This window comes from Gopherus flavomarginatus, chromosome 4 (genome assembly GCF_025201925.1).
Source record: "Gopherus flavomarginatus isolate rGopFla2 chromosome 4, rGopFla2.mat.asm, whole genome shotgun sequence".
In the NCBI taxonomy this organism is placed as follows: Eukaryota; Metazoa; Chordata; order Testudines; family Testudinidae; genus Gopherus; species Gopherus flavomarginatus.
Window position 1 is genome coordinate 116,051,120 of NC_066620.1, and position 23,848 is coordinate 116,074,967.

The window sequence follows — 23,848 nt, forward strand, 5'->3', positions numbered from 1 at the left end:
ATTGCCCAGTCTGAAACAAATATTTTGTTTTGACTTTCCTAACAAAAGATTTTTAAAAATAAAAAAAAATCAAAATTTACCCACAATTTTGAAGAATTTGCATTTTGGCAAAAAAATCCCAACCAGTTCTAATATCAAGCACTTCAAAGTCAAATATACTCAATAAGGGGGGCACGAAAAGCATCCAGTGCTATTATGCATGAAGTATGTCACTTTGCAGTAATAATTTGCAACTCTCTAGTACCTTGTATCTCAACTTATTTTACAAATATTATTTAATTAAGCCTCCTCATACTTGTGAGGCAGGTATTATCACCCCCATTTTACAGATGGGGAACTGAGGCACAGCCATTAGGGCCACATTTTTAAAGCTGTCCACCAATTTTGGGGAGGCCTCCTTTTTATGCTGCCCACCCTGAGAAATCGAGGACCTAATTTTCACAAGTGTTGAGCAGCCACGGTTTATTTTTTGTGAAATTACAGGTCATCCTCTGTTTAAATGCTTTGTTGGATGGAAGCATAAATTAATATTGTACTGAAAATATTGTAAACATACCTTGCACTTGGTCTTCATGTTTTAGTCCGAGTCCCAAGCCTAGCCCAAGTGATATAATCACCAAAGAGACTAAAAGAACCTGTCACAAAAAAAGTCATATACTGTGAGGTATTTCATTGGCAGGTGACACAAAAATTGGGGGAGTCGTAAATAATGAAGAGGACAGGTCACTGATTCAGAGCGATTTGGTTCGCTTGGTAAACTGGGCACAAGCAAACAATATGCATTTTAATATGGCAAAATTTAGGTGTTATAGCCCATAGAGCTAACTTAGTTTTTTATTTTACTCAGCAGTGACACAAGGAACCTACAGGCCTGTATCCTGTGTAAGGTATTGGCTTAAATAAGTAGGAACAAAGAACGTACTTACAGAATGGGGAAGCAGTGACTCTGAAAAGATTAGGGGGTTGAGGTGGATAATCAGCTGAACATGACCTCCCGGTGCAATGCTGTGGCCAAAGGAGCTAATGCAAACGTGGGTTCCATAAACAGGAAACTCTCAAGTAGGCGTAGAGAGGTTACTATACTTCTGCATTTGGCACTGTGCCCGGTATTGGAATATTGTGTCCAGTTCTGGTGCCCACAATTCAAGAAGGATGTGTGAGGGATTGGGGGTCTCAGAGCCAGTCCCACAGCTCCCCAGGCAGTGCTCAAACCATGGCTACCACCTGGAACCTGTGGCGAGAGGGGCTGGTGGAGCTTTAGCTCATTGAGAGCTTCACTCACAAAACTCCTGACTGGGGGAGACTTCCAGCCCCACTGATGGCCTCAAACACACTACTTAAGCCAAAATGAAGCACAGGAAGGTGTCTGAGTAGCCATGTGAATTTTTGGCTGACTGCTATTGTGGACCCTGCCTACTCACCTGATTTCTGAGCCCTGCCTTCCAGCCAGTTCCTGCATCCCACCTCTTCTAACCCTCCTTTTCTCAGATCCCTGTCTGCTCCCAGTTCCTGCTTTCTCACCTCACTCCAGGATCTTGCTCCTACACCCTACCCGACTCAGACTCCAGCTCTGATCTTTGTCCTGACACATGACCTGTATCCAATTCTGCCCCCAGCACTGGTTCCTGGCTTCCAACTCTAACCGTAGGGAATGACCGTCCACACCCTGGTACTTATACAATAAAATATCATAAACTGGAGAGGGTTCAGAGAAGAGCTACATGAATGATTAAAGGATTAGAAAACATGCCTTATAGTGATAGATTCAAAGAGCTCAATCTATTTGAAAAGTTATGGAAGATGGGAGAGATTCCATAAGATTGGAAAATTGCACTATATTTGCTGATCTATAGAAAGGGAAATAAGGACAACCCGGGGAATTACAGACCTCTCAGCTTCACTTCTGTACCTGAAAAGATAATGGAGCCAATTAAGCAATCAATTTGCAAAGATCTTAGAAGATAATAATGTAATAAGTAATAGTCAGCATGGATTTGTCAAGAACAAATCATGTCAAACCAACCTGTTAGCTCTTTTTGATCAGGGTAATAAGCCTTGTGGATAGGGGGGAAGCGGTAGACGTGGTATATCCTGACTTTAGTAAAGCTTTTGATACTGTCTTGCATGACCTTCTCATAAACAAACTAGGAAAATGCAACCTAGATGGAGCTACTACAAGATGGATGCAAAACTGGTTGGAAAACCATTCCCAGAGAGTAGTTATCAGTGGTTCACAGTCATGCTGGGAAGGCATAATGAGTTGGGTCCCACAGGAATCGGTTCTGTTCAATATCTTCATCAATGATTTAGGTAATGGCATACAGAGTACACTTATAAAGTTTGAGGACAATACCAAGCTGGAAGGGGGTTGCAAGTGCTTTGGAGGATAGGATTAAAATTCAAAATGATCTGAACAAACTAGATAAATTATCTGAAATAAATAGATGAAATTTAATAAGGACAAATGTGAAGTACTCCATTTAGGAAAGAACACTCAGTTACACACATACTAAATGGGAAATGACTGCCTAGGAAGGAGTACCATGGAAAGGGATCTGGGGGTCATTGTGGACCACAAGCTAAATATGAGTCAACTGTGTAACACTGTTGCAAAAAAAGGGAACATCATTCTGAGATGCATTAGCAGGAGTGTTGTAAGCAAGACATGAGAAGTAATTCTTCTGCTTTACTCCACATGGATTAGGCCTCAACTGGAGTAATGTGTCCAGTTCTGGGTGCCACGTTTCAGGAAAGATGTGGACAAATTGGAGAAAGTCCAGAGAAGAGCAACAAAAGTTATTAAAAGTCTAGAAAACATGACCTGTAAGGGAAGATTGAAAAAATTGGGTTTGTTTAGTCTGGGAAAGAGAAGACTGAGAGGGGACATAACAGTTTTCAAGTAAGTAAAAGGTTGTTATTAGGAGGAGGGAGAAGAATTGTTCTTCTTAACCTCTGAGGATACTACAAGAAGCAATGGGCTTAAACTGCAGCAAGGGAGGTTTAGGTTGGACATTAGGAAAAACTTCCTAACTGTCAGAGTGCTTAAGCACTGGAATAAATTGCCTAGGGAGGTTGTGGAATCTCCATCACTGGAAATTTTTAAGAGCAGGTTAGATAAACACCTGTTAGGAATGGTCTAGATAATTGGTTCTGCCATTAGTGCAAGGGACCAGACTAGATGACCTCTCGAGGTCCCTTCCAGTCCTATGATTTAGCTTAACAAAAAGAAGATTAAAGGGTGATTTGATTACAGTCTATAAATATTTAATAATGGGAAACAAATATTTAATAATGGGCTTCAATCTAGTAGAGAAAGGTATAACAGGATCCAATGGCTGGAAGTTAAAGGTAGAGAAATCCATATAGGAAATTAAGAGTACATTTTTAACAGTGGCAGCAATTAACCACTGAAACAAATTATCAAGGGTAATGGTGGATTCTCCATCACTGACACATTTTAAAGCATGACTGTATGTTCTTCTAATAGATATGCTCCAGGAATTATTTTGGGGCAGTTCTATGGCCTGGGTTATACAGACTAGATGATCACAATGCTCCCTTCTGGCCTTGGAATCTTTGAATGTTATCACATATGCTGTCCATCAGTAATATCTATGAATGCTAACAAATGAAAAAATTGGGGGGATCCTGAGCTGAGAAGTGTGAGAGAGAGTCAGTAGTTATAGGCATAAAAGTAAAATTTGTGACGTGCTGCTTATATTTTTAGCAAGAAGCTGCCACAAAAATGTCTCCCCTTGAACAAGTGAGTAATCCCATGTGGTAAACAGGGATGTGTTTGCTTGCAGAGGGGGGAGGGACTAGTGAATCTATTAATGTGCTTTCCCTTAAAACAAAAAAGCTTCCTCATAACCAAGGATGGAGGCAGTACTTGATAAAATACTTGTGTTAAGCACATTTGCCTTGAAGTGATTACACTTTGATCTGAAGAAGTACTGCACATATTGATAATATAGCATGCCATTGCGTAATTTGAAAAAGTTGTACTTTAATCATGTCTCTTAGCACAGGTAAAAGATTTTAAACCATGATCAAATTTAAAAATATCACTATCTTCCTCAATACCAAGATACTATTCTCTCAGCCGTCATCTCTGGAACCCAAGTTCTCCCCTCCCTGCCTTGAAATAGCTGGAGGGAAAAGATACACCTCAAAGCTTTCCCATTGGGTCATCAACACAAGGCTCAGGGGAACCAAGGATGGAAATAAACTCCAGAGTCTAGGAAACATCACTTAGAATGCCCTGCCACCAATCCCCTAATAAAACCAAGGGGAGTAATAGCCCAAACTAATTGCAATTATAGAAAAAAAATAAAGAAACCGTCTGAAAAGTAGATAGCAGTAGGGACAAAACCTCTTAAAGATTTCTAGATTATTATTAATTATTATTATTTGTATTATCATAGTGCCTAATAGCCCCAGTCATAGACCAAGACCCTGTTGTGCTAAGCGCATGTAAGTTTCAACTGGCAACCATTTGATAATGAGTACTTATAACGAAACACAGATGTTCTCTACAAGCCCCATATGGGAAATCCCAATTAATAAGTAGGCAACTACTTTCTCTCCCAGAAGCAATTTCCTGATGCAGCCCTACACAGAGCATACTGTAGTAATCCATTCCCCAGATCACCAAATGCATGGATAACCCTGGTGAGGTCTGCTCTGCAACCGTAAGAAAAGGCCACCAGAAACTTCTTGCCAAGGACATAGGATGGAAAGCACTCTTGGCAACTTCTGCTACCAGAATACCCAGCAGCTGCTCTGGCTCTAACAAGATCTCTAGGTTGTTAGTCTGTGTAACAAATGGTAGGCATGCTCAGGATGCCAATAAAATTTCCACCATTTCCTCAATTATCATCCCCATCATCTTATATGGGTGCAACCTCAGTCAGCAAGTTCTTATTCTTATACCAGTGTCTGTTAGACAGGGGGCATGCTACATCGGCCAGGTCAGAGGAGATGGATCTATCACGCTGAGTGGAGGAGTGGATTTAAGAACAAGGGCTGACAGGGCAAACTGGGGAGGCCCAGTGGTAGGCATCAGCATGTGATTTAGGGGCTAGAGAGGCCTGTGGGTGTTTGGTAGGCAAGGGGAGCAGACTTGGGGCAGCGAAAGATACATGCTGGTTGACAGCCACAGGTGAGACGCTACAGTTCCCTTCCCTCAGACTAATCTGCAATCAGGACATACAGTCTCCTTACCCACCTGAAGAAGGGCCATAATGAAGACCTGTTAAGTCTCCCATTTTCTCCAGGAGACTATTTCAGGTCTCTTTCCCAGGTTCCTGAGCTGGAAGCTTCATCTCTCAAAGTAACAAGGAGACTCAATAGGAAATTGTGGCTAGAGCATCTCACTTTACACCCTTCCCCCAGTAACAGACTGCAGCAACTTAGCTGAGAATGACCATAGAGACTAGGAGCCAGATGAAGAAACTAAGGAGGATGCTCATACCTGATATGACACAAACAAATGAGCCCTCTCTGGCTTCTGTTCCTCCTCCTCCCAGCTGTGGCCCTTTCTCCACCTGCATCTGCCCTAACATCCCCCAGCAGGGTTCATCTAGGAGGCTCCTATCCAGCCTCAACTGCTGCCAAGCTCCATGTAATCAGGTTCAAAGGAGTAGCTGCTGAGTCTTTCCCTCCGCTCTCCAGCTCCATGCTCCTGCCTTTGCAAGCTCACCTGAACTAATGGTAGCAGTTCCTTCTTTCTCTACCTTCCCTTGTTTCAAGATACAGGGGACCACTGCTGGGTTAAGGGAAATATGTGCTTCTCTAGCATCCCCGGAGGAAAAATGTCCAAAGAAGGGATTGAAGAAAGAAGGGTGGAAAGAGAGAAGTAGGTGGAAAATAATTTCCCAAAAGGGAATTTAAAGGCTTCAGAGGTTTCATCATCTCTTATGCCACACAGGAGTAATTAAACACCTTAAATTGCAAAAGAGTTGTGCCTATGGATACAACAGCTGGCAAAGCATGACTGAGGTTATGGAATGAAAGACTATGAGCAGTCGGATGCACTGAAATAGATTTGGAACCCCTGGAGGACCTTCCCAGAAGGGCCAACACAGACTGGTCAACGTGGTGATGCCTGAACCACCTGAGCAAGCAAATCGGTAGATCAAAGACTAATATGATCAAATGGGCGGGGCCGGCTCCAGGCATCAGCTCAGCAAGCAGGTGCTTGGGGTGGCCAAGGGGAAGGGACGGCACGTCAGGCTCTTTGGCAGTAATTCAGCGGCGGGTCCGTCGGTCCCTCTCGAAGGGAAGAACCTGCCACCGAATTGCCACCAAAGAAGAAAGCAGCGCGGTGGAGCTGCCGCCAATCACGATCGTGGCTTTTTTTTTTCCCTGCCAGTTGAGGTGGCAAAAAACCCTGGAGCCGGCCCAGCAAATGGGGCAACTCTAATGACATGAATATATGTGAGTGCGGTGAGGTGCAGACCATGGAGCACCTGCTGGTTTGCTGACTCTTTGGGGAGATCTATATGAAGGAGGACTTTGCTGCAGCAACGGAAAAGACCATCACTTGTGCACAGTTCTGGAAAATTATCTAGTTTGTGACAAGGACATGAGAATAAAAAGCTGCACCTTTAAAAAGAAATGGAGAGAACATAGATTTGATATCCATTTGAAGGAAATTAAGGCCTTGGATGTAGATTATGCTCCTGCCCTGTCCCCAGAGAAGCTCAGAACCCTCATCAATCTAAGCTACAAAATCAACAAACTTTTGTCCCAAAAGGTTGAATTTGCTTTATTCTATTTAAAGCAAAACTACTGGATATCTGGCAAAAGAGCTGGCAAGCTGTTTGCAGACAGACTTAAGCAAAAGGCTAACAGAAATAAGATTGCTGCTATTCACGATAGTAGCAATAAATTATCTACAATGCAGTTAGATATTAATAAACAATGTCAACAGTTTTATTCAAAACTATATTTAGCTGAAGAGGGAATCTGTAAAGATGCCCTAGATCACTTTTATAGTGGATTGTCTCTTTCATAGATCTCTGACTCTCAGAAGAAACTTTTAGATGCCCCTCTAGAAATTGTGACTATAAAAGAAATGAAGGTTGGAATGACTCCTGACAGGTTCCCAACTGAATTTTACAAAAAGTTCTGTGAAACTTTAACACCTAGATTATTGAATATGTTCAATGAGACCAAGAATGAGCAAACTCTCCCACCTACTCTGAGAGAAGCTGTAATTTCAGTTATTCCTAAACCTGGGAAAGACTGTGGACTAAGTAGTAATTACAGGCCAATTTCTTTAATCAATTGTGGCACTAAGATTTTCATTAAAGCTCTTGATATGCAACTGGACAAAGTCCTCTCACACATTAAACAGATAAATCAGGTAGGCTTCCTTCATAACAGACATAGCTCAGATAATTTGCATCAACTGATTAATATTATTTCCAGCAAATTTGCAAATTAATTCCAATTCATCAGTCTCTCATTGGAGTCTGTTTTTGAAGTTTTTTTTGTCGTAATATTGCGACTTTTAGGTCTGTGATCGACTGGCCAGGGAGATTGAAGTGTTCTCCAACTGATTTTTGAATGTTGGCATATATCACATTGGTAGATGTGCAGGTGAACGAGCCTCTGAAGTCACCTACTACAGATAGTAGTACCCAGAAGTCACCTACTACAGGACAGACCCAACAAAGAAAGTAACAGAACGCCACTAGCCATCATCTTCAGCCCCCAATTAAACCTGTCCAGCGCATCATCAAGGATCTACAACCTATCCTGAAGGACAATCCATCACTCTCACAGATCTTGGGAGACAGGCCAGTTCTTGCTTGCAGACAGCCCCCAAACTTGAAGCAAATACTCACCAGCAACCACACACCACACAACAAAAACACTAATCCAGGAACCTATCCTTGCAACAAAGCCCATTGCCAACTCTGTCCACATATCTATTCAGGAGATACCATCATAGGACCTAATCACATCAGCCACACTATCAGAGGCTCGTTGACCTGCACATCTAACAATGTGTTATATGCCATTATGTGCCAGCAATGCTCCTCTGCCATGTGCATTGGTCAAACTGGACAGTCTCTACAAAAAAGAATAAATGGACACAAATCAAACGTCAAGAATTATAACATTCAAAAACCAGTTGGAGAACACTTCAATCTCCCTGGCCACTATATTATAGACCTAAAAGTTGCAATATTACAACAAAAAAAATCTTCAAAAACTGACTCCAACTAGAAACTGCTGAATTGGAATTAATTTGCAAATTGGACACCATTAAATTAGGTTTGAATGAAGACTGGGAGTGGATGAGCCATTACATAAAGTAAAGCTATTTCCCCATGCATTCCCTCCCTCTCTACAGTTCCTCACATCTTCCTGTCAATTGCTGGATATGGGCCATTTTCATTACCACTACAAACAGTTCTTTTTCTCTCCTGCTGATAATAGCTCACCTTAATTGAGCACTCTCCTTATAGTGTGTATGGTAACACCCATTGTTTCATGCTCTCTGTGTATTGTGACAGATCCAAACCAGTGTGGTACAGGAGTCTGGTAGAGGGCAAATATACTGGTCACTGGATGAGTAGTTTTCTGTTCCATGAGTGACCACAGCAGGAGCTGCACTAGAGTAATCAGAAACCTGCTAGAACCAATTAAGACTGGCAGGATAATTAATACACCTGGAGCCAATTAAGAAACTGCTAGAATCAATTAGGACAGGCTAGCTAATCAGGGCACCTGAGTTTAAAAAGGACCGCGCTTCAGTTTGTGGCATGTATGTGAGGAACTGGGAACAAGAGGCATGAGGAGCTGAGAGTGAGAAGACATACTGCTGGAGGACTGAGGAGTATAAGTATTATCGGGCACCAGGAGGAAGGTTCTGTGGTGAGGATAAAGAAGGTGTTGGGAGGAGGCCATGGGGAAGTAGCTCAGGGAGTTGTAGCTGTTGTGCAGTCATACCAGGAGGCTCTCTAGACTGCTGTAATCCACAGGGCCCTGGGCTAGAACCTGGAGTAGAGAGTAGGCCTGGATTCCCCCCAAACCTCCGAACTCCTGATCAGACACAGGAGGAACTGACCTTGACTGTGGCTCCTACCAGAGGAGATGGTCTCTGGGCTGTTTCCCAACCCACATGGTGAATCTGTGAGGTGAGCAAATCTGCCAATAAGCACAGTACCCACCAAGGTAAAGGAGGAACTTTGTCACTGTGTGTGTGTATATATATAAAAATTTCTTCCTACTGTATTTTCCACTGCGTGCATCCGATGAAGTGGGCTGTAGCCCATGAAAGCTTATGCTCAAACAAATTTGTTAGTCTCTAAGATGCCACAAGTACTCCTGTTCTTTTTGCGAATACAGACTAACACGGCTGCAACTCTGAAATTTATTGTGAAAGTACAACTTCAAAATGTAGAACTATTTTTATATAACTGCACTCAAAAATAAAACATAAAACTTTAGAGTCTACAAGTCCACTCAGTTCTACTTCTTGTTCAGCCAACTGCTAAGATAAACAAGATTGTTTATATTTATGGGAGATAAAGCTGCCTGGTTCTTATTTACAATGTCATCTGACAATGAGAACAGGTGTTTGCATGGCACTGTTATAGCAGGCATTGCAAAATAAATTGGTGTTCTATTATTTAACAATGTGATTTAAACTGTGATTGTTATAAATTTTTTAAATTTAACTTGTTTTGAGTTAATCACTTGAGTTAACTGTGATTGATTGACAGACCTACTAGATACCTAACTGTACAATCTCACTCTACTTCTCCAAGTCCCTCATGTATCTCACCTTTTCCAGTTAACCCTCCACTCCCAATTAGTCTCCCTTGTAATCTTTTTATTTTATTCCCAGGACAGTCTAAAACACAGATTTATGTTCAAAAAGAAAATAAAAAGGCTTTGGGGGGGCCTTAGTTCTATTTGCCTTCTAGGTTTTTAATATTTTACTATCACCTTTAATAAAATGAATGGGAAATGTCAGTTTTGGAGTGAGTTTATACAGTTTTCAGATTATATGGTTAAATAGGGTTTGGTTTGACCTGTTTAAACTGGTTCTGTTTGTTAGAATGATTCTAAGTGGTGTTGAATTGCTCTCTGTGGCAGTACCTAATGCCATTCAGACTTTTCTGCATGGCTATGTTTTATTACTGAAGTTTTCAGAGTCATAGACTCCTTCCCGCCCACCTGTAGAAGTGAAGTTTCTTGACTTTTTTGGTTACACAGAAAAGCTTGAAAAAGTGCACTGAGCATACCACAAGGTTCCAAAAAAAAAGAGAGAACAAATAAGAGCCCCAAATTTATATTTACAAGCCAATCTCATTAGGGAGAAGGGGGAATTGACCCCCTAATACCTCTTAATATTTTGGGTTGGTGATATTATCTGCATCTCTACTCTTTGTACTTTGGTGCAAGGGTATTATTATTCACCAGTTACTTGTCTGTGTTTTCTGATTTACTAATGAAATATCTGAACACAAAATAAAATAAAAATAACAGCTCCCTTAGCCATGAAAGCAAGAAGCTACCTTTTCTCATTTTAAACAAATACATAACATATAAAGTGCTAAATACATTTTAATAGGCTCTTAGGCTAATACAACAAACATAATAATGTTGCAATAAAAGTGAGGCGGTGAATGCACAGGCTTATTTATTTTGTGTTGCAGTTCATTGAAGCCATATAAACAAAGAACTGTTAGTGTACTTCAGTAAAGCATAAAGTGCAGATTTATAGTGATAACATAATAGCTCTGACATTGTTGAGGCTGCCTCACCAATACTGTAAAATTCATAGAGTCCTGCCAGAGAAGTTCATACATCTGTCCTGTAGAATTCCAATCCCATTAGGTATAGACTAGACAAGTTTATATAGTTAAATTAAACATAGTGAAACTTCTCACTAACAAATATCAAGTTTATAATGCAGAAACAACATTCTGAATTCTGAAAGAAACAGAACAGTCACTACTTACGCCACAGAGTATCTTATATTTCAGAAGTGTGTTTTTCTTAACAATTTCCTCCGTTTGTAAACCCATTAACTCCATCTGGCTGCTTTGATGTGCATTTGTTTCTTTGTCAGAGAGCATTTTGCTGTGAGTTGTATCTTCTGATATTGCTATAGTCTTATCTCCTTTTTCAGCTCAGCTACAGCCAACATTTCATCTTGGCATGAACTGAACACCTGGCACTCTGGTTTCAGGATTTTAATGAGATCAGAGTCCCTGAGTCATAGGGCTGCGGTAAGTCACAATAACAGGGAGATGCACTGAGCAGGGTCAAAGTGTGAGAAGCATGATCAAAGTCACAGTTTTGGTTGTGGTCAGTACATATAGGGTTTTTTGTGTTTGTCATTTAAGATAAGGAGAGAACTTGAAAATCAGAGTTTAGGATTAATTTGTGAGCAAACAGTAAAGCAATCAAATAAAAAAAATAAGTGAAATTCAAATACTTGATTAAAAGCCTCTCTTCACTTCAGCATATCATTCATTATCCTCAAAGTTACATAAAAAGTATTAAGCCAAATCCATTGTCATATAAGTGGATTTTTGTCTTGGATTCTATACTATATCTTTTTCCATGCTTCCATTGTGTTTTGAAGTCCTTTCTCTCTTCTGTATCAATCCTACCTTAAAATTCAATTTTTCCATGAAGCCTTCCAGTTAAAATTCATCAATAATAGAATAGATATTTTAGTTTAAAAAGAACACACCAGTATCGCCCACTCTAACCTATTCCCAAGTGATAAGCAAGACAACAAAAACAATTAAATTGACTTAAAAACCATGAGGCCAACCCCTGGTGCTAGGGGCACTGCAAGGTTGCAGTGAGGTAGCTCCTCACTTTCAACTACAGTACTCTTTCCATGCCCTCTGGCCCCAGCTCCGCTGATTCAGTGCTGGGACATCCAGTCCTAAGGGGGCCAAGAATGGCATCGGGTAATCTTTCAGGGAGAAGCCCCACCGGTGCATTTGAAAAAGAGAGCAGGTAGCCCCTAAACGTAGTAAGGTGATCTGCCCCCACAAGTCCCCTGTAATTCAAACACTATTCTCTCCTCCCTCTTTCCTTCCCCTTTTCTCTGGCACCTTCCTCTGTGTCCCGCTCTGTGCCCTGTCATGCAGCTCCTCAAGCACCTGGTCTCACTTCAGCAAACAGGGGCAAAGTGCACTTTGGCCTGGACCTCTCCTCCTCCTCTTTCTGCTCCTGGTTTCCAGCACTAAATTCCATAGCACCTCTGTTAATTCCTACGTCTAGTTAGCCAAAAGTTTCAGATATCCCAGCGGCCCTTGTACAAAGAGGAGTGTACTGTAGTTCTCAGGATGCAGAAGTTATCTTATTGGACAACTTGCAAGCATTTTAGGAGCAACATAAAAGAGTAAAGCTCAAAAGATGGATTATGATGGATACAGAATGATGCTGGTGCATAGTAAGGTAAGCACCATAGCAGCATCTAAGTCTGTGGTGCTCACATTTGTCAGAGCAGAGTATGAAGCATCTAACAGCTATTAGAATATCTTTCTTTATAAAATATTTACTTTGACAGGTTTGGTCACAGAGACCCCCTTGGGACTGTCACCTGACATGCTGGAATGACCTCTGAGCCCGTTTTTCCTGTCAGCTTGGGACTCCAGAACCCTGCCTTGTTGAGTCAGGCATGCTTGCCTTCTGCAACACAGACCCAGGTTTGGTCCATGCCCCCAAAGCTGCAGACTTTAACCAAAAACTGCTCAGCAGGTCACCTATCTCCAGCACCCAGACACCCAGCTCCCAATGGGATCCAAACCCCAAATAAATCTGTTTTACTCTATATAAAGCTTATATAGGGTAACTCATAAATTGTCTGCCCTCTAGAACACTGATGGAGAGAGATGCACGGCTGCTTTCTCTCCCACAGGTATTAATCACTTACTCTGGGTTTACTAATAAACAAAAGTGATATTATTAGGTATAAAAATTAGGATTTAAGTGGTTTCAAGTAATAACAGACCGAACAAAGTAAGTTACCAAGCAAAATAAAACAACATGCAAGTCTAAGCCTAATATATTAAGAAACCGTTTACAGGTAATTCTCACTCTCAGATGTTTCAATAAGCTTCTTTCACAGACTAGACTTCTTCCTAGTCTGGGCCCAATCCTTTCCCCTGGTACAATCCTTGTTAGTTCCAGCAGACATCTTAGGTGGAAAGCAAGGACGTTCTCATGACTAAGACCCCCTTTATTCTGTTCCACCCCCTTTTATAGCTTTAGCACAAAGCAGGAATCTTTGTCTCTCTGGGTCCCCACCCAGGGCCGGTGCAAGGAAGTTTCGCACCCTAGGCGAAACTTCCACCTTGCGCCCCCCTACAAACAGCCCTGCGGCAGCTCCTTCCTGAGGCGCCCCCTTCCCCCCCGTGGCAGCTCCCCCTCCTGCCCTGAGGTACCCCCCTGCCCTGCGGGAGCCATGCAGCACCTCCCCACCCCACCTCACCTCTGCTCCAGAAGCCCTGCTGTCGCGCCCGTTGCCAGGCTCATGCCACGTGCGCTAAGCAGAGCTGCGGATCTCTGTCCAGCCACCGACACCACTGCCGGCAATGAGAAGAATCGCATGGGATGGAGCAGCCGCTGCGGTGGGAGGGAGAGGGAGTCTGGGCTGCTGGCCCCAGGGATTCCCCTGGGTCAGCGTGCTGTCAGCAGCCCAAACCTCTGGGCTGCTTGGCAGCACGCTGACCCAGGGGAACCCCTGGGCTGCCTGCCAGCGGCTCAGACTCCCTCTCCGTCCCAGCGCAGCGGCCGCTGAAACGCTTAAAAAAAAAAAACTGGGGGCACCACTTTCTGGCGCCCCCAAATCTTGGCTCATTAGGCAACCGCCTAGTTAGCCTAAATGGTAGCACAGGCCCTGTCCCCACCCCTCTTTCTAAATGGAAAAGTACTAGATTTAAAATGGATTCCAGTATCACGTGACCTGGTCACATGTCCTGTGAGACCTCATTCTTCATCACCCAGGTCACGAACACAGGAAGGTAGATTATAAGCTTTGTAAGGATATCTTACAATAAACTTTTTGCATAAAGCATATTTCAGTTACCTTATATACACATTCATAAGCATATTTCCATAAAACATTATGGAGTACAACGTTACACACTTTTCAACAAATAAAAATATTTTTTCACATTTATTTTAACCCACCACAACAGGAAAACATGTATATATGTATGCACACAAAGTATGTTGCAGTATGAGAAATAAAGTTGGGGGGAAATTCCCATTAGCTGCTATGGGAGATGGCCTGAGAAAGGACTGAAAGACTGAGCCCACTACATATACTGAAAATCAAATATGTTTGCTCCTTGCTTCATTAACTTACTTGAGGATACCTGAAGCAGGAGAATCTCACAAAACTCAGCATTTGCAAAAGCCTTCACATGCTCTTGCATCATCAGCAATGTTATAGAAATAACAGAATCATAGAAATGTAAGGCTAGAAGGGACCTTGAGAGGCCATCTAGTCCAACCCCCTATTCTAGGGCAGGATCAAGTAAATCTAGACCATCTCTGACAGATGTTTCTCTAAATTGTTCTTAAAAATCTCCAGTGATGGGTATTCCACAACCTCCCTTCCAGTACTTACCTATCCTTATGGTTAGAAAGTTTTTCCTAATATCTAACTTATAACTCTGTTGCCAAGGAATAAGCTCATTACTTCTTCTCCTACTTTCAGTATATAGGGAGAACAATTGCTCACCATCATCTTTAGAATAGCCCTTGCAATATTTGAAGTCACTCATCAGGTCCACCCCTTAGTCTTCTTTTCTTGAGAATAAGCATACCCATTTTTTAAACTTTTCCTCAATCTTTTATAATTTTTGTAGCTTTCCTTGAGACTCTCTTCACTTTGTCCAGATTTTCCTTAATGTGTGGCTCCCAAAACAACAAACAATACTCCAGCTGAGGCCTCTCTAATCTAAGTAGAATGGGACAATTACCTCCCCTGTCTCACGTACAACATCCTGTTACACCCCAGAATATTAGCTTTTTCACATTTGCTTCACATTGTTGGCTTATATTCAGTTTGTGAACCGCTATACCCCCCAGATCCATTTGAGCAATATTACTCAAGTTAAAGTTAAAACACTTTTTGTATTAGTGCATTTGAATTGTCCTTAGTAAGTATAATAACGTAGTACTTTGCACTTGCGTAAGTAGAGTCTGAATGAGCTCTCCCCTGACATCTAGTGGGTGAGCTGTGGAAAAAGACTTCAGAAGCTGATCTCGTTTGCATGGACACACTCACCCTGCTTAGGTGCTCAGCATGATGGGATTGCTTGCCCAAATGATCATTTGTGGCTGGTGTTGGCTCCCCAGTCTCCTTGTTGTTGGGGCAGGAGTAATAAATGGTTGTTATCCTTGTTGTGTGAACCTAGGGCAGCAGAACTGTACCTGGCATATTCCCCCTGCAAGGACTCCCTCTCAACTGAACGGCAGCCGTGAGGCAGGGCACATGGATTCTAAAGCCCCGTGAGTTGAAAGAGGGTGGGGGTAGGTGGTTGTATTTGGTGTTGAAGGCTCTGTTTAAAAGTCTCAGACACTATTTGGCCCTTCTTCTCTCCATGAGATAATAAGAGCTAATTTAGACTCAATTACATATTACATGCTGCAAAACTGAAATCACTGATCCTATGTCTAAGTATTAGACCTACTTTGGGACAGTGTCTCTATTTCAAGAGACTGCCCAGTGTGTACCAGCAGTGATGCTCCCCCTCTAATAGCTGAAATCACTAAGAGCTGTGTTAAGTGTATATGTCTGGGAGAGGGTGAAGACACCGTGGTGAGCGGGCAGCTGGTGGAGAGGTGCAGCAAGTGACCAACCAGGTGGCTGGTGGAGAGGTGCAGCAAGCAGCCAGCAGAGCAGCGGGTGGAGAGGCATGGCAAGCAGCTGGCAGAGAGGCGCAGGCAGCAGAGAGGCTGGTGGAGAAGGGCAGCAAATGGCCAGAGCAGAGCCATACAGAAGTGTGGCAATCGACTATTGGGGTGACGCGCGAGTGCCCAAGCAGTGCAGCATGTAAGGTGCCTCCTTTACCCTCCCTGCCTTCCACACAGGATGGAAGATGAACTCTGCGGATGAACCTCTGAACTCTGGGGCTGCACTGGCTAAGGACAGCAACTGTGAATGTGTTGCTGGACTTAAGCCCCTGAGGGGAAGAGGACATTGCCCAACTTACTTGGGGGTGGGTCTTTTGCTCATGGTTTGTGTTTATGAACCCTAGTTGCCGTGTTTTCCCAAATTAATGCTGAGTTGACTTCCTCCTGTTAGTAAAAGTTTTTGTTACACTCAGACTCTGTGCTTGCGAGAGGGGAAGTATTGCCTCTTAGAGGCACCCAGGGGGTGGTGTGTAATTGTCCCAGGTCACTGGGTAGGGGCTCGAACTGGTTTTTGTATTGTTGAAAAGAAACCCTTGGATACTGAACCAGGCCCTTGTTTCTGCTGGCTCCACCTGGCAGAAGGGTTACACTTGTTATTACTGAATTTCATCTTGTTGATTCCTGACGAATTCTCCAATTTCTCAAGGTCATTTGGAATTCTATTCCTCTCCTCCAAAGTGCCTGCAATCCCTCCCAGCTAGGTGTCAGCCACAAATTTTATAAGCATACTCTCCACTCCATTATCCATGTCATTAACGAAAATGATAAATAGTACCAGGACAGGACAGAACTCTGCAGGACTCCACTAGATATAGCCTCCCCATTTGACAGTAAACCACTAATAGAACTATTTTTTAAGTATAGTCTTTCAATCAGTTATGCAGCCATCTTATAGTAATTTAATCTAGACCATATTTCCCTAGTTTGCTTATGAGAATGTCATCTGAGATTATGTCAAAAGCCTTACTAAAATCAAGATATCACAACTGCTTCCCCTCCATTGATTAGGCCAGTGAACTTGTCTTAGGCCTGGTCTACACTACAAGTTTATTTCAAATTTAGCAGCGTTAAACCAAATTAATGCTGCACTTTTCAATACAACAAAGCCCTTTATTTCGATATAAGGGGCTCTTAATATTGATATCTGTACTCCTCCCCACCGAGGGGAGTAGTGCTGAAATCGGTATTGCCATTTTGGATTAGGGTTAGTGTGGCCGCAATTCGACGGTATTGGCCTTCAGGAGCTATCCCACAGTGCACCATTGTGACTGCTCTGGACAGCAATCTGAACTCGGACGCACTGGCCAGGTAGACAGGAAAAGCCCCATAAACTTTTGAATTTCATTTCCTGTTTGCCCAGCATGGAGCGCTGATCAGCACAGGTGAACATGCAGTCCCAGAATCAAAAAAGAGCTCCAGCATGCACCGTACGGGAGATACTGAATCTGATCAATGTATGGGGAGATGAATCTGTTCTATCAGATGAAATGCCAAAACATCTGAAAAAATCTCCAAGGCTATGATGGACAGAGGCCACAACAGGGACTCAACACAGTGCTGCGTGAAACTTAAGGAGCTGAGACAAGCGTACCAGAAAGCCAAAGAATCAAATGGACACTCACAGAGGGAGGGGCGACTGACAAATGTAGCTATCCCACAGTTCCCGCACTCTTTGAAAACCATTTGAATTTTTGGCTGAGCTCCCAAAGCCTGCAGGGTCAAAAACATTGTCGTGGGTGGTTCAGGGTATGTCATCAGCCCCATAACTCCCCCCCCCCCCCCGTGAAATCAAAGGGAAAAAAATCATTTCTTGCCTTTTCAATGTCACAGTATGTCTACTGGATGCTGCTGACAGACACGGTGCTACAGCGCTGCACAGCAGCATCCCCTTCCCTTGTGGATGGCAGATGGTGCAGTATGATTGATATCCGTCATTGTTGTCCCGTGAGTGCTCCTGGCTGGCCTCGATGAGGTCAGCCGGGGGTGCCTGGGCAAAAATAGGAATGACTTCCCAGGTCATTCTCTTCAAGTTTTGTCTCCTGGAGATTCACTCCTGCCTGGAATATCATAGCAGCTGGAGGCTGCCCTCCCTTCTCCCCTTTGATCTCTGCTTGCAGATGCAATAAAGTCAGTGTTTCTTATTCATGCATCCTTTATTACTTCATCACACAAATGGGGGGATAACTGCCACGGTAGTCCAGGAGGGGTGGGGAAGGAGGGAAGCAACGGGTGGCATTGTTGCAGGGGTGCCCTCTAGAATGGCATGCAGCTCATCATTTCTGTGGGATGTCTGGGGCTCTGACATGGAGCAGCTGTTTGCCTCTCTGGTTCTTTAGTAGGCTTGCCTGATATTCTAGGCAGGACTGACTCTCCCTTTAGACAAAACTTAAAGAAGAGAATGACCTGGGGAGTCATTCCCATTTTTGTCCATGTGCCCCTGGCCAACCTCACCAAGGCTGGCCAGGAGCACCCATGACAGCAGCAGACGGTACAATATGACTGGTAACCGTCATTGTCAAGTTGCAAGGCAGCAGACGGTACAGTAGAGCTGGTACCCGTCTTTGCTAACTTGCAAAAGGCAAGGGGATGCTGCTGTGTAGTGCTGCAGTACCGCGTCAGTTACCAATATCCAGTAGACATATAGTGACAGTGAAAAAAGGCTGAACAGGCTCCATGGTTGCCGTGCTATGCCGTCTGCCTGGGCAAGCCAGGGAAAAGGGGGAGAAATGATTGTCTGCCATTGCTTTCACGAAGGGAAGATTGACTGACAACATTTACCCAGAATTACCCACAACATTATTTTTGCCCCATCATGCATTGGTATCTCAACCCAGAAATCCAATGGGTGGGGTAGACTGCAGGAACTATGGGATAGCTACCCACAGTGCAACGCTCCGGAAATCGACGCTAGCCTCGGTACATGGATGCACACAGCTGAATTAATGTGTTTAGTGTGGCCGCGTGCACTCGACTTTATATAATCTGTTTCCAAAAATTGGTTTCTGTAAAATCGGAATAATCCCATAGTGTAGACATACCCAAAGAATGAAATTAGGTTGGTGTGACATGATTTGTTCTTCACAAATCCATGTTGGCTATTACTAGGAGTCTACCAAATTCATGGCTGTGAAAATAACGTCATGGACCATGAAATCTGGTCTCTTCCATTAAATCTGGTCTCTGACTACCCAGCTCTGAAGGCAGAGTGGAAAGCAGTGGCTACTGGCAGGGTTCCCAGCTCTGAAGGCATCGCCACCAGCAGCAGCAGAACAGAATTAAGGGTGGAAATACCATGCCACCCTTACTTCTGTGCTGTTGCTGGCCCTACCGCTGCCTTTAGAGCTGGGCAGCCAGATACTGGTGGCTGCTAGCTGGGCACCCAGCTCCAAAGACAGTGCCACTGCCAGCAGTAGCACAGAAGTCAGGGTGGCAATATCATTAATGCACTTTGATCTAGTCCGTATTGAAACTGAACTAGATCAAAGCACACTAACTGTTAATGCACATCAGCAGGGTCTGCTCAAGCAGCAAATGCACTGCAGGCTAGTGCTGGGTAGCTTCACACCCCAGCTTTCTGTTAAGTAAATTGTCCTGTAGACAAGCCTTAATTTTATGAAACTCAAACACTTAAAATAAGGAAATTACTAGGCAAAGAAATCATAAAGCTAACACTGCCCACAAAACAAACATAAATTCTTTAACTTGATGTAGGTGCTTATGACCAACAAGGTGCTTACAAATAAACTCGGTTAACCTCGGCCCTGAAGCATCAGCCATTATTTTCCTTCCAAAACTTTGTGTGTGTGTGTGTGTGTGTTTACAATTATAACTGGATGTCCACATAATCTACATAATGTTCAATCCCTCCTTGAATCCTGCTAAGTTCTAGGCCTCAATGTCATACTATGGCAACTGTCACGGAGTCCCCAGGTGATGCTCTGGAACTGCTCCCCACAAAGCCAGTCAGGACTTTGGGGAGCCTCCTCTCTCTTGGAGCAGACTGTCTTCAGGACAAGAAGCTCACACGGCTTCACCTCCTGGGTCTCTCCTTGGAGCATTCAGCATATGCCCCTCCGTGCACTTCCCACGACGAGTCCGCCCAGGCGGGGTCCTGGGGAAGCCACAGGATCCTGCACCCCCAGTTTGCAGTCAGACATGACTCTTAGCCAGCCAGTAAAACAGAGGTTTATTAGATGACAGGAACAGGGTCTAAAACAGAGCTTGTAGGTACCGAGAATGGGAACTCTCAGTCAGGTCCATTCTGGGGCCCAGCGAGGCAGACCACCCCGTCTGCACTCATTCCTCATCCCCAGCCAGCCCCAAACTGAAACCCTCTCCAGCCCCTCCTTTCTGGCCTTTGTCTTTTTCCAGGGCCAGGAGGTCACTTGATTTCTTTGTTCTCCCACACCTTTAGCATCCCCTTGCAGGGGGAAAGGGCCTGGGCCATTGTTGCCACAGAGACAGAGTGTGGCCAGAAACTGAGGCACCCACACAGTATTCAGAGGAAACATTAAGAACAGCCCCACTTCATCACAGCAACACATTCCACAGTCTAAGTACTCACTGAGTAGAAAATGTATTTCCTTTTATTGGTTTCAATTTGCCACTTTTCTGTTTTATTGACCATCCCCTTGAATTTATATTAAGAGAAAGGGTGGACCATAATTCCACATAGAAAGTGGCAAGGTAACAACCTCACTCGATCCCCAGGGGGTCAGTCTTACGGAAGGAACAGAAGACTACTGAACAAAACCCAAGAAGACACTGGCTTCCTGACTAGGATGAAAGTAGTCTAGCCTACTGGTGAGAGCAGATGTCATGCCTAGGGTTCAGAGCAGGCATCTGGAATGAGAAGCCAGAGCCACAGGTCAAGCCAGGTGTCAGGAACTGGAGTGAGCAGGGGAGAGAGCCAGGAGTGGTTCATGACAGGGGAAGGTTCAAGGCTGGGAGCAAGGCAGGAGCAGTATGAACAAGGTAACACAGGAGCAATCACAGTGGTAGATGTAAGCATTGATTCTCCAGCAAGCTGCTGCTGGTTTAAGAGTTGTCCTGTTGGCCCTGCAGCCAATCAGATGGCCTGGCCAACCAGGCAGTTTGCTTTAGTTGTACTGATGAGGTTGCTTGGAGACTAGTTCTGCTGCAAACTGATTCCTGACGTTTTCACACACAGAGACATATACAAAAGAATAGGCTGTGTGTAAAAGGAATACTAAGAGCAGCCAGTGGAGTCATTGAGTACTGATCCTGTCATCTGAGGCAGTTACCATTATCTAGAGACAGTTGAAACTTTTCTTTTAAAAAAAACAAACCTTTTATCTAAATTTTTCAGTGCAAAACTGGAACCTGCAAAAACATAAACTATTTAGTTTTCAGGGCTTTGTTTTTTTCAACAAAACCAAAACAAATCCAGGGAAATGAAATTTTCACAGAAAATGCACATTTATACAAAAAATCCATTATTCACTGAAAATATTTTTCAATATATTTTTGACCATCTCTATAACTAACGTTTTGCAACTCTGACCTATGTCAGGTAATTGGAACCAGGAAATAAAGCCAAGTCTCTTATCACTCTTTTTGTCACAACTATGTGATCCCTCTACTTCCCTAAAATAAACCTTAGTTGTTTGTTGTTCTTTCTTGCAGTGAATGTTTCTACCATCAGTTGACAGAAGGTAAACGTTAGCCACAAGAATGTTGAAGTTAAGACTCTCCTCTTGGATGGGTGATTGTTCAGCTCAGCCAGTCAGTGTGCTTTTATATCTGCTGACCCTTTCTACAATAATGTTTTTTGGAGAGTGTGTTTTCTTCCACCCATCTCAGCGGGTATGTTTCTTCCCAATGCAGAGGTTTTTCTTTTGTTCTTCCTTGTTTGGTTAGGGTGTGAGACTGTAACCATGTTGACTGAAAATCAGAATTTGAGAGTTCTTTACTTTGCCTGGTGGAGAGATGTAAGAGTCAACCTCTTTGTTCTCAAGACCAGTGTGGTGTTATTTCTCTTTGATGTCCAGCTTCTCTGTGGTAAATGGTAGCATGTGAAGGTTCCCCCATGCTTTGAAGCTGGTGTCCATAAAAACTATTAAGGTCAAGCTGCTGTGCACAGGCTATAATGCAGTGACCTTGTTTGCCAAGGCAAAGTTTAGGAATATCTTAAATTTGGTAAACTGAATTATGGCCTAGGTAATGAGCCTGGGTTAGAGCTACAGTTAATGCCCATTTGTGGGTTCAAAATGGGATTAACATGTGGGCCAGGTTGAGGATCCAATTTAGGCTTAGTGTGTGGTCAGTTTACAGACCCAGACTCTGGTTAGGTGTGGGTCAGATTTGCTTGACCTCTCCCTCTGGGCAGAGAGCTGAGAACAGGCATGCTAGGAGCCTCACCAAGCACACGGTGTTGTGGCTGGGGTGTATAGTTGAGAATAGGCATGCACAATGTATACCACAGGCTCTCAACACTGGCCCTAGAGTGGAGGGATGGGAACACTCACTGAGATAAATGGAGGCGTTTGCACTGCTCAGAGCTGTTCTTCAAGCTACCTCTCCATGATGTATTCTCACTCAACTGAGAATATCACCATGGTTTGATCCCTAGGTTTGCGCAAAAAACAAACAATAACGATGACAGAATTTGCAACTTTAAGAAAAGCTGAGGTTTGGGGGAGGAGGGCTGTATTTTGGGAACTTCTCGAGCAAATGATTCCAAATTTGGTTCACTAACCCTACCCCACACTTTCATGAGACACAACAAATTTCAAGACAATCTGAGTAACCATGTGGATTTTAGAGCACTTAGAAAAATCAACCTTTAAACAGAAAGCAGTTCTCACCCTTAACTAAAATGGAGCTGGCATACTGCTTAGTAAGGCTGTGATAAAGTTTGCTCATTTGTTTCAATGTTTTGCAGAGATGTGTCAATTTCAATGAAATTCCAAGGGAACCCAGGAAGATTTCCAACACAATCCTCTGCCAAGCAGGGGTCCATAGGAAACCTGCCTGCTTTCCTGCTAGCTTGCCCACCTGGCTGCTCTGTAGCTCACCTGGTGCGACGACAGGAAGCCAAGAATATGGAAACTGTAGTTCCTGAGCAGCCTTGGCTCTTAGGCTCTACAGTTTAGCTCTTGGAGCCAGGGTTATCAGGGTCCCCCGTTCCTGGGCAGCCTGCTAGACAAGGTGTCTTGTAGTTGAGATCCTGGGGTTTTTTTCACCTTCCTCTGCAGCATGGGGCATGGGTCACTTGCAGGTTTAGACTAGTGTAAATGGTAGATTAACTGTAACTTGAACTCTTTAAATCATGATTTGAGAACTTCAGTAACTCAGTCAGAAGTTATGGGTCTATTACAGGAGTGGGTGGGCTAAGTTCTATTGCCTGCAATGTGCAGGTTAGACTAGATGATCATGATGATCCCTTCTGACCTTAAAGTCCATGTGGCTATGAGCTCACCAGGCAGATTGCCCCAAAGCAGGGCTCCCACTCTGCTTTGTGAAAAAATTCTAAATTTGCAGGGTTTGTTCTGAACTGGAATGAAAAAGAATTTCAAAATGTCAAAATTCTCTTCAAAACGGAATTACTGTTCTCCAAGCAGCTCTAATTGTGACGCAGATAAAGGGTCTCATTTAAGCATAATACTGTGTCCAGATTATATGATGGTGCTAGTGTTAGTATTGGTTCCATTTTGTTGGGACTGGGTTGTGACCATTGTCTAGGGTAAGGGTTGATGCTATTTTGTATGTTGCAGTTATGATAAGGGATAAGCCCATTCGAATGCCTGGACGGGGCAAGTGCAGTGACCAGTCTGGGCCAGGGGAAAAGTTAGGGTTGTTTAAGGTTGCTTATCTGGGGTCCGGTTAGATATGGACCTAGACTGTGCGCATGGGCTGGGGTTAAGTTTGGTGCCTGTGTGTGGCGTTAGACTAGCATAACCTGTCACACTGT

At 43.5% G+C, this 23,848-nt stretch overlaps 1 protein-coding gene across 4 annotated transcripts in view; it reads right to left on the reverse strand.

The window, feature by feature from the left end:
• Positions 1–23,848, reverse strand: part of LOC127049124 (ectonucleotide pyrophosphatase/phosphodiesterase family member 3-like) — a 93,078-nt gene that overhangs the window by 68,307 nt on the left and 923 nt on the right. The window contains exons 1-2 of one of the 4 annotated variants that reach the window (XM_050949538.1): positions 10,986–11,184; positions 557–635 (exon numbers count right to left, since the gene is read on the reverse strand). The exons of 1 other annotated variant lie outside the window; for it this stretch is intronic. In XM_050949538.1, the coding sequence (XP_050805495.1) occupies positions 557–635; positions 10,986–11,102 (196 nt within the window). In that variant the 5' untranslated portion in view covers positions 11,103–11,184. Of the gene's footprint in view, positions 1–556; positions 636–10,985; positions 11,405–23,848 lie in introns of those variants that run through there. 2 more of the 4 variants (XM_050949540.1, XM_050949541.1) reach the window with 2 other exon arrangements.